Source organism: Aulonocara sp. 'chitande type north' Nkhata Bay, unplaced genomic scaffold, assembly GCF_057382095.1.
Source record: "Aulonocara sp. 'chitande type north' Nkhata Bay isolate Kocher_YH1m ecotype deep benthic unplaced genomic scaffold, A_spYH_male_GT1.1 unmapped_scaffold_24, whole genome shotgun sequence".
In the NCBI taxonomy this organism is placed as follows: domain Eukaryota; kingdom Metazoa; phylum Chordata; class Actinopteri; order Cichliformes; family Cichlidae; genus Aulonocara; species Aulonocara sp. 'chitande type north' Nkhata Bay.
Genome location: NW_028234356.1, coordinates 1572 through 12486, shown reverse-complemented (window position 1 = coordinate 12486; position 10915 = coordinate 1572). Strand labels below are relative to the sequence as shown.

Below are 10915 nucleotides of genomic sequence, written 5' to 3'. Positions count from 1 at the left end.
GTCACATGTCTGCTGGGACTCTACAGACACACAAATCTTGATGCAGGTGTAAAAACCACTGATGTTTGGAAATGCTGAGCTGGATTTGATCCAAACCTTCTGCTGTATTTATTTTTGTTTCATTCTCTATTTTCTGTAACAGAATGAAATAAATCAGGTTAAATTGTTTTCATTTGTCAGTGATGACAGTCATGCACCTGAGGGCATCATCAAACTGTTTTCATCTGAACCAAATATTTGCATAGATGTAAGATTATCTACAGCTGTTTTCAGTACCACTGATGTTAATTTAGTGTCTTTCTCTCCAGCTGATCTGAGTTAACTTGAGTAACTACCACCAGCTGCTTTGGCCTGTTCTTTTCTGTATCACATGGTGGCGCAGTGAGTCACTGTAACTTTCATTTAATTAGAGTTTATTTCCTGTAAACAAATATTAAATGATTTCTAACCAACTGCATCAATCTGTCTGTGATTAGCCGTCCACACTGAGCTCTGACAGCTGTACAAATAGCGTTGTTCCTGAAGTCACACCTTGGTATTTTGGTAAATCCAGATTTATTTATCTCAGTCCTGCAAACGGGAAGCCGGATTTTCAGGTCATTAACTGAGGCATGAAAATGTGCGGCCTCTCCTACTTCCTGTCAAACAGCAAGTTTGTCTCCACATAGGATTCCAGGAGCTCGGGAATCTGACGGCGTATCTCTGCTTTGAATCCTCGGTTTTGTGACGACAATCACAAACCTTCAGATTCTGTTTGCTGTCTTGACCCAAAAGAAGATGGCTGCCACACAGATCTGTTTCTCCGATCCTGTTTTTTCTGATCATATGCCAGTTCTGTTTGACATCTCTTTATCTAGAAATGAATTCAAGGGGCTTGTCCCTGCAAAGACATCTCATTTGTTAAATTGTTCCACGGCAGCACGGTTCTCCACCTACTATAATCAGTTCTCCATTCCTGAGACACTCCAATACGTAGAGGAACTCAGTTTTTGGTTTCATACCACTTGTCAGACTGTCTTGGATATTGTTGCTCCTCTAAAAATTAAGCATCCTAAGACAAAGCTTGAACCCTGGTTGAACGATGAAACCCGTGCTGTGAGGCGTGAATGTCGTAGGGCTGAGCGGAGATGGAAAAAAGATAACTTACAGGTCTCTTTACAAAGTTTAAGAGAGTGCTGGGCCTTATATCAGCTTACAATAAAAGAAGCAAAGCGGAAACACTTTGCAAATATTATTATGGTGAATTATCAGAAACCACACATATTGTTTAAGTCAATTGAGACTATTTTAAGCCCTCCCTCTGCTCTTAGTTTTGAGCCTTCACTTGAAATGTGTGAAAGGTTTCTGCACTTCTTTATAAACAAGGTAGCCTTGGCTAGGGCGCAGATTATTTTGCCCACATCTGACCCCTCTGATCTTCCAGTTTGCTCAGCTGTCTTTCAACAGTTTGAGTTGGTTACTCTTGCTCAGCTACAGGAGGTGGTGGTTCATTTAAAGCCTGTAGGCTCACCTTATGATCCTATCCCTCCCCTTTTGCTGAAAGAAGTTTTTTCTACCTTAGGTCCAACTATTTTAACCATTTTAAATAGCAGCCTTACTTCAGGTGTGGTTCCAAAGAATTTCAAAGATGCAATTGTGCAACCACTTCTTAAGAAACCTGGGCTAGATACAAACGCTGTTGAGAATTTTAGACCAATATCTAAGCTGCCCTTTTTATCTAAAGTCTTGGAAAAAATTGTATATGACCAATTGATCTCATACTTGAATGCACAAAATGTTCAGGAGATTTTTCAATCTGGTTTTAAAGCAATGCATAGCACTGAATCAGCACTTTTAAGAATTTTTAATGATATATTTTTATCATGTGATTCTGGTGAAAGTGTCATTCTTATTTTACTCGATTTAACTGCTGCATTTGACACTGTAGACCATGAAATTTTAATCTCACGTTTGGAGCAGTGTGTCGGTATAACACGTGTGGCTCTGAAATGGTTCAGGTCTTACTTAACAAACCGAACCTTTTCAGTTCGCTTAGGAAACTGTGAGTCCTCCCAAGCTCCGTTGTCTCATGGAGTACCACAGGGTTCCATTCTGGGCCCTATCCTGTTTTCACTTTATTTACTTCCATTGGGCTCAATTTTTAGAAAACACAGACTCTCGTTTCACTGTTATGCAGATGACTGCCAGATTTATGTTCCTCTTAAAAAGAAAGATGGGTCGTCTGTAAATCGTTTACAAACATGTCTGGAGGACGTCAAGTCGTGGTTGGCGCTAAACTTTCTTTGTTTTAATGATTCTAAAACTGAAGTAATGGTGTTCAGACCTGCCTCCACTGCTGTTCTGTGTGTTGATTTGCAATCCCTGAAATCATTCTGTAAACCAGAGATTGTTAATCTGGGTTTTAAAATGGATCCTGAGCTTAAGCTTGAAAGCCAGATCGGGTTGGTTGTAAGGTCTAGTTTCTTTCATCTGAGGCAACTGGCCAAAATTAAGCACTTTCTTACGAGACAGCAATTTGAAACAGTAATCCACGCTTTTGTAACCGTTCGGCTGGATTACTGTAATTCTCTTTATTTTGGGGTGAGTCGATCTTCTGTTCTTCGGCTGCAGTTAGTCCAGAATGCTGCTGCACGCCTTTTAACTGGCACTCATAGATACGAGCATATCACCCCAGTTTTATATTCACTTCATTGGCTGCCCGTGCATTTTAGGATCCATTTTAAGATGCTTTTATTTGTTTTTAAATGTTTGTCCAATGCTGCCCCTGTGTACCTCTCTGAGCTTCTTCATCCATACATACCTTCCCGGTCCCTCAGGTCGGCAGACCAGCTCCTCCTGAGTGTGCCCAGGACTAATCGTAAGCTCAGAGGGGATCGGGCGTTTGCTGTGGCAGCACCAAAATTGTGGAATGAGTTGCCTTTACATGTTAGACAGGCACCTTCCTTATCTGTTTTTAAATCACGTCTTAAAACATATTTATTTACCTTGGCTTTTAGCACAGCAGGACTTGTGGATGTCTCTTAATACGTTTCTTATTAATTATATTACTTTTAATTTTAAGATATTTTATATGTAATTTAAACTGTTTCCTCTCTGTTTTATATTTGTAGCACTTTGGTCAACATAGTTGGATGTAAAGTGCGTTATAAATAAAGATGCTATGCTATGCTATGCTATTTTGATGGGGCGAATGATCAGATTTCACAAACAAACAGAAAATCATTTATGAAGCTGATCTTTAGACCCGTTGAGGAAAAACCTGCTGCAGACACATGATCTAAGACGGCTGAGGTGCACTGGCACAACACAACCTCAGTGATACATCACCTGCCAGTAGAGATGCTTAGGTCACTCAGCCTTGGCACAAAAGGCGGTGAAGACAACGTGTGCAGGAAAGAGGTGAGCGGGATGGCATAGACCTTCCCAGCAAATGCCTATTCGATCCAAAATAAGACGGAAGAATGAGACTGTCTCACAGGCTGTTCACCTGCTACTGCATGATGTAAAGCTCAGGGCTTCACTGTGCAACTGGTTGTTGAGAGCTCAGCCTGATGTCCAATAACGACAGTCTGCTTACAGGAAGTGGGTGAATCTGCAGTCCGCTGCTCTGACCAGAGAGGAGATGACTGTGGACTCCAACACTGGTCTGCGCACAAACACACTCCATGTTTCTGTTGATCTGAATGATTATGGTATTTTCATAGGTTTTAGTTTAATGAAACAAATCAATCTTCTTCTACTCAAAAAACTGATCATGACAGAGACATGAAGATTCATCATGAGACTGATCAACAGGACATTTTAAATCAGAGTAAAGTTGTTTCTAAAACTTTAACGTTACTCATGTAAATAAAAACAAACACTTCTGTCTTCTAAATCTGTTCAACTCTAACGCTGCATGAATGAAGTTAGCAGCTGGAAAACATCTCTGTGTGAGAGTGATTCAAACAACACCAATAAAATACCACTGATGTGTTTTACGTGGATTTCAAACAGTACAGATGTTATTCTGATATGAAATGTCGATGTTTTATAGTTTGTAAATAAAGGCACCTCCATATTGGAGCCACTGCGTGGCAGTGATGCATCCTTGAACCTGTGTGACTTTGCCTGTGTGACAACAAAACTATCGACTACACTACTCACTAACTTCACAACACAAAACACTAACTTTAAACTCCAAACACGCTAAAAGTCACAATTCTTTCACATCTCAAAACTTTCTTTCTCTCTCTCGCTCTTTTGCTCTCTCTCTCTTTCGCTGCCATCACTCATAAAACTTCTCCGCCTTTCTAAACAATCAAATGCCATGATGCCGTATTATTATTATTTTTTTATTTGATTTACCATTTTTCCCCCAGTAAATATAAACAACAATAGTATTCAGGAAAAAGCTTTACGTATATATTTTTTTCATAACTCTGGCTTTATAGCCTATCAACACAATTTAAAAACTAGTATATAGTTTGAAGTCCACACTTTTTATACAAAAATGGAGAATCGGGGTTGTTTTGGGTTGAAAGCATCTTGTTACTATGTCATCTTAAATTGGTCATGCGATTGGTTTACCTTGACTATTTTATTCTTCCTCAGCCAATCAGCAGCACAATCGTCTGTGTTGAAAAATAGTAATGAGTCCACACCGCATTTTCTTGTTAGTAACAGCGTTTTAACGATAGAAATGGTAATTATTCAGATTAGTTACTGTTATTCCCATCACTGATGGGAATAACACTGATGGGAATAACAGTAACCACTAATCATTTCTACCACTCATAAATGGTAAATGGACTGATTCTTATATAGCGCTTTTCTACTCTCCTGGAGTACTCAAAGCGCTGTATGCAACGCTGTATACAAACTAGTGACGGTATTTAATAATCTATATCCACAAATGAAAATTGTAAATAAATGACATTAGATGAGCACAAATCTACGGAAGAGGATTAGGGCCACTGGGAAAAAAAAAGGATTCTGACTTTAATCTCAGAATTCTGACTTTAATCTCAGAATTCTGACTTTTTTCTCAGAATTCTGACTTTAATCTCAGAATTCTGACTTTAATCTCAGAATTCTGACTTTTTTCTCAGAATTATGACTTTAATCTCAGAATTCTGACTTTTTTCTCAGAATTATGACTTTAATCTCAGAATTATGACTTTTTTCTCAGAATTCTGACTTTAATCTCAGAATTCTGACTTTTTTCTCAGAATTCTGACTTTAATCTCAGAATTTTGAGGTGGGCACCTGCAGGCTTCCAGCTTCAGTGACAGCGATGTGTCCAGTTTGGCAGGTGGAGAACTAATTCACTAAATATGGTGGATATAAGTGATTTTTTGCGTGGCCGAGGGGTCCCGAAGATGCTATTTTATTAATGGAAGAGCAGAAGGTGAGTAACAAAAAGAGAAATCGTTTGGTGTCTCCTATTTCTACAGGAAAACAGTTACGGTACAGTTACGGTTAGCATGCTTGTTAGCTTATAATGTTATATAGGAATGAACGTGTTTCACGATGTTACAGTATACTAGGTGAATTGACGTTTTAACTGTTGTTGATCGCAGGATCATCCCAGATGGGTTCGTTGCATTTTATTTTATTGTTCTACTATTTCAGAGTTTTTCAAGGCAGTTAAACGGAGCTGTGTTACAGATGCTAGCCGCCTGCCAATATCACTGATATATTTGATGTGTACAAGTAAGTTACACTTAGTACAGCGGAGGGGAGAAACTGTAATGAATGTTTATGCGGATATTTCACTCAGAAAAATGGGTGGCGTTCATACACAGCCACCAACACAGCCCCGGTTGTTGTTCTGACGGTGGCCGACTGACGATCCCCTCACAACATGTTAGCTAACACAAACTAATGTAGTGCATGTAACTGTGTGTATACATTAGTGGTACAGTGTCGGAAGAAATGAGCAAACTGTTAACTGTTTATAATGTCAGAATGACATCATCGTTCTCCTGCACTGTGTAATGTATGTCAGCTCAAGAAGGAAATCATATCTTATACTCTGAGCTGCCCAGTGCACTTAACGCCTACGTGTGGAAATGGTAGGCTACACTACAGTTAACTACCGGTAAAAAACTTAATACAGTATTTGATTTTTTTTTTTTATAGAACAATAAAATAAAAAGTGCTGGCTGAGGAGCGCTGCCGCGTTGAACTTTGACCTCGGAGTGACGTGACGTATGTTCGCACAACCAATAGAAGTGCAGAAAGTCGCAAATCAGGCATATTGTTCGCATAAACACAAAAGTAAATAAATAAATAACGAAATAATCCCGATATTGTGCCAAAGACTGATTTACAATGTTACTTTGTGTTCTATGTGTAATACCTTTGCTTAAATGACTAAATGGACTGTGTATTTATGACTCTGCGTTATAGTCCTGCATACATAAGTAACATTCATATGTACAGATAAAAATGTACAGAGATATGTACACAAGCGTGTACACAAAAGTCTACTGCTGATCGAGCTGCTCAGTGGTCGTACAGTCTCATGCAGAGAGCGTGGAGGTGTTGTCCGTTGCCATTCCACCACTCCAGCAGACCACAACATAAAAGACAGCAGACGCCACCACAGTGTCGTAGAACATCCTTAGAAGACGTACTACCTACATCATAACCAATCAAGTCCTGCTTTTTTTAAATACAGAAGAGGATTTATTATTTACTGAAAGGCTATGCCTTAGTTTGCTTCTTTCATTATTGTGTTTCGCCCTGCATAAAATAGATAGCTTTTCTGACAACTACAGTCAGTACTCTCCTACTGGCATTAGCAGTGACCTAACAGCCTTAACCGTAATATTGCTTTGCAGTGTAAATGTTGCAGAAAATGACTGTCTTTTCTTTCTTCTTGTGTGCAGATTGACTGTGACGTCATAGCACTGATGGATGATGCAACTTTGGCAAACTACATGCCCTCGTACGGAGACCGAATTGCCCTCTTCAATTTCTGCAAAAGCAAGCAACCACTGTCAAAAAGAAAACTAGGACTTCTGCAAAAAGTTTGTGAGAAAATGCAAACCAGAAAAGAAAGTCCAAAGGAGAACACTTCACATACAGATGCAGGAATAAGACAGACAAAGAAGCAAAAGGCAACACGAAATGTTGAGATAGGATGGATACACAGTGATGGAAAAATAGCCAAACAGGTGAGAGCGAAGCAGGGAGGTGGCACTAGAAAATTCAAATGGCCACTGATGCTGGATTAAAAGATATTGTTCAGGAAGGAAAGAAACTTTTTTTTCCTGATGGCATATCTCCTAAGGGATGTGAAACAGATTTTGAGTTTGAGGTTTGGGACTTTAAACAGAACCACCTTACTGATGATACCTGCCAGTCTATTGGCAATATGTATGAGGCAGCGAGACTGACAATGTTACGCTTCTACATTGCAACAAAACCAAAAAATCCTGAAGAAGATGCCAGCGAGACATCTGAAGTGGTGTTTGTCTCAGCAAACAGTGGCAGTGACATTAATCCATTGCAAGTGGGGGAAGTCAGGGGTAATTTTGATGAAGTCATCGCTGGTTCAGGAATTTTAGATGATCCAGAAATTACTTTTGGTCCAATTTTTGATGCTGAAGAAGATACAGAAGACACATTAGTCTATGAGGGTTTTCTTGTCCCCCTCAGTCCACCTAATTCAGAGAACGTAATAACAATCACCATACGTCATACTGACACTTTACATGACATGATTACTGCTTTCTTTGATGAGGAGATTTTGAGCAAAACACTGAATGTGAAGCGCATACTTCCAGACAACACAGAAGAACCAGGCACTGGATCAGGAATACTAAGAGATGTACTCACATGCTTCTGGCATGAATTTTATGAGCGATGCACCCTACGTGCAACCGTTAAAGTGCCATTCATTCGCCATGATTTTCCTGCTGAAAAATGGAAGGCAGTTGGGCGAATACTCTTGAAAGGTTACCAAGAATGTCAGTATTTTCCAAATAAACTTGCAATCCCTTTTCTGGAACAAGTGCTTTTCAGTGGTGTTTACAGTGATCTTAAAGCACACTTTCTACAGTTTGTCAGCAGCCAAGAATGTGATGTTTTGATGGAAGCAGTAAAAGATTTCTCTGCAGTTGACTTGGATGATCTTGTGGAAGTTCTTGACAGTTATGGCTGTAGAAAAAGAATCACTGCTGAGACTCTTCCTACAATCCTTGATGAAATAGCACACAAAGAGCTTGTCCAAAAACCATTGTTTGTTATTGACTGCTGGAGGGAGATCATCGACTCCCATATCTCCCTCAGTCCGGAGGGTCTGACCAAATTATTCTCTGAACTGCAACCAACTTCAAAAAAAGTGTGCCAGCTACTGAAATTTGCTGTGGATTTGACTCCACAACAAAAAGAAGTGAAAAATCATCTCAAAAGATTCATCAGAGAGCTGGATAACATTAAACTTCAGAAATGTATGCGTTTCTGCACCGGATCTGACCTTATAGTAACAAACAGTATTTATGTGGAATTTCAAGATATGACAGAATTTACAAGAAGACCAGTCGGACACACGTGTGGGAATGTTCTGCAGCTAGCTAACAGCTATGAAAACTTCCCAGACTTTCGTTCTGAATTTAATGCAGTTCTTGAAAGTAATGTCTGGGTGATGGACATTGTTTACTCTCACAGCAATGCGCTACATTTGAACTGCTCATGCACACTAGACCATAACTGTAAAGAGATGTTAGGAATATGTATTTTTATGTATTTTGAACTTATACAGTATACTTTTTTTAATTAGAGAGAAGTTTCTCATCTCTGTTAGAAGTCCAGTTTTGGCTAATATTTCATTTTGTTTTATCATTTTGAGTTTTACATGATACAGTCACAAAACAAAACGAACGGGTACACTGTTTACTACCATATCCAGAGCTGTCTTCACCAAATCCAAGCTTTCCAGCTGTAAGACAGAAACCTTCAGCAAAAGCATGAAGAAAGATTATTAAAGATCTATAAACTATAATTAAACTGCTCTTAAACTTTCTTTGATGCACCATGTGTGGTGTGAGAGCTCAGCACAGTCAAATACTTTTGTAAGTAATTAGTAGTAAGACTAATTCATTCAGATGGTATTTTCTTATTAGGTCAGGGCTAAAACTGAACATAGTTATAACGTAAAAGTACTGCTGTTATGCAACACTGTATTGTAAAAGGAATAAGTACAATTTTATACTTTAGCATTTGTCATGTCTGAAAATATTTTGCTTTACAGTATATGCAATTTTTAGTTAAGGTAGGTTAAGGTATCAAAGTTTGTCATTTGTTGTTGATTACAAAGGTTCCATTTCAAGTTGGTGAAAATATTTTTTAAAATTCCAGTATTTTCTTAATGCCATATTGTTTCTAAGCATACCTGTTATTCATCCATCAAATTCATTCAAGCTGCTTAAAGGATTCAGTCTGTTTTGAAGACGGTTATTGATTACTGAGATCATAAATAAACACTGTACAGTTCAGTGCAGTGGTCAAGTGCTGTGATTATTCAGGCATCCTTTTGTAATGCCAAATTGTCATGTTCTCAGATATAGTATTAATCTTAACACCTGAAAAAATGTCTTGTTACTGCCAGAAATTATGCATTTTTATTTGTATGCATGTATGTTCTCAGCCATTCACACTTGTTTTTATTTCTATACCATAGATGACACTGGAGGAATATGTGATACCACAATAGCCAGTGTTCATGGTCTTTACAGTAAGTCACTGATGTATACTGATGCATAACAAGACTGTATGAGATCTATAAGTTTGTTTTAAAAGTTGAGTCATTCTTGTTACAGGGCAGTTTATATGGTTATGAGACTTAGCCATGTTATTGGCGTTGGCAAGAACAGGTTTCTTGTAAACTTTTTTTCAATAAAATGTTACTGTACACAGTACATTTGTATTGTTGTTTTGAATTTGTTCATCAAGCTCCTTATCTATTTGAACATGCCAGAATTCAAGAGACTGCCACACATGAGCTCAGTAACATGGAAGAATACCATTTATTTTTAATTTCAAACATTTCATAAAGATACACAAATATAAATGTAAAACATGTTGCACTTAATGTGACAATAACTTGGTTCCACTTGCAGGAACTGTTTTGTTGCACTGTTGCTGGGATACTACAAATAAAAGTCAAAATATTTTTGGTATGTTTCTTATCATTTTAGGATTCATGATATAAAGGAGCCTTGTGTACGACAGCTCACACTGAATCAGTATAGCAATGACTCATGGTCATTTTACATGAAAACCAGCTAAAATATCTTACAACTAACAAGTGAAATACATTAATAATTAAGTGATGGACCTTCATATGGGTAAATGATTATAATAGCTTTGCTTTAATATAATTGCACTAAAAGCTCCCCAAAAGGCATAACGACTTTAAATATTAACAATGATACGTTTATAGAAACATGCTGTTGTCAAGACCTAGAACTGTTAATGCTACTATGGTTTGCTGAAACATACCACAGATAACCCGGGCACTTAGCATATCATATGCTGGTGCCTGGGTTTCCATCCATGAATATTAAGAGTAAAGGTTGATACAGAAAACAATGAGCAGGGAGCTGGTCAGTTTATATTTTATATACTATGCACATGTCTGGCAACAAAACACAGAAATTTATATTGCAATTTACTGGTAGGCAGGTTTACACCACTTATGATTCAATCAAAAATATAACATTTGTAAATGCAGTTTAATGTATGGCCTTTTAATAGGATTGACATGTTTCATAACTGACTGATAATATCACAATATTCAGCTTTTTCAAAGTAATATATAAACACTTCTGTTTAATGGTAGTGTGAATGTAGAAAAACAATCAAATTTGGGGGGGGGAGATACCAACCAAACTGTATTTATTACTATGATCAACATAAAATGATA

At 38.0% G+C, this 10915-nt stretch overlaps 1 protein-coding gene across 2 annotated transcripts; it reads left to right on the top strand.

Annotated features, from left to right (window-relative positions):
• Window positions 1-5260: 5260 nt before the first annotated feature.
• On the top strand, window positions 5261-9830 carry LOC147300593 (uncharacterized). 2 transcript variants are annotated; one of them, XM_086285103.1, is made up of 3 exons: window positions 5272-5389; window positions 5614-5694; window positions 6876-9830. In XM_086285103.1, the coding sequence occupies exon 3, from the start codon at window positions 7202-7204 to the stop codon at window positions 8768-8770; it is 1569 nt and encodes a 522-aa protein (XP_086141229.1). In that variant the 5' UTR covers window positions 5272-5389; window positions 5614-5694; window positions 6876-7201; the 3' UTR covers window positions 8771-9830. The 2 variants fall into 2 exon arrangements, with proteins under 2 accessions (XP_086141228.1, XP_086141229.1); XM_086285102.1 differs by lacking the exon at window positions 5614-5694 and having other exon boundaries at window positions 5261-5389.
• The last annotated feature ends 1085 nt before the right edge of the window (window positions 9831-10915 follow it).

Bases quoted from the DNA above. Each gene is read 5' to 3' on its own strand.
- LOC147300593 (XM_086285102.1), top strand. From the start codon at position 7,202: ATGGCCACTGATGCTGGATTAAAAGATATTGTTCAGGAAGGAAAGAAA.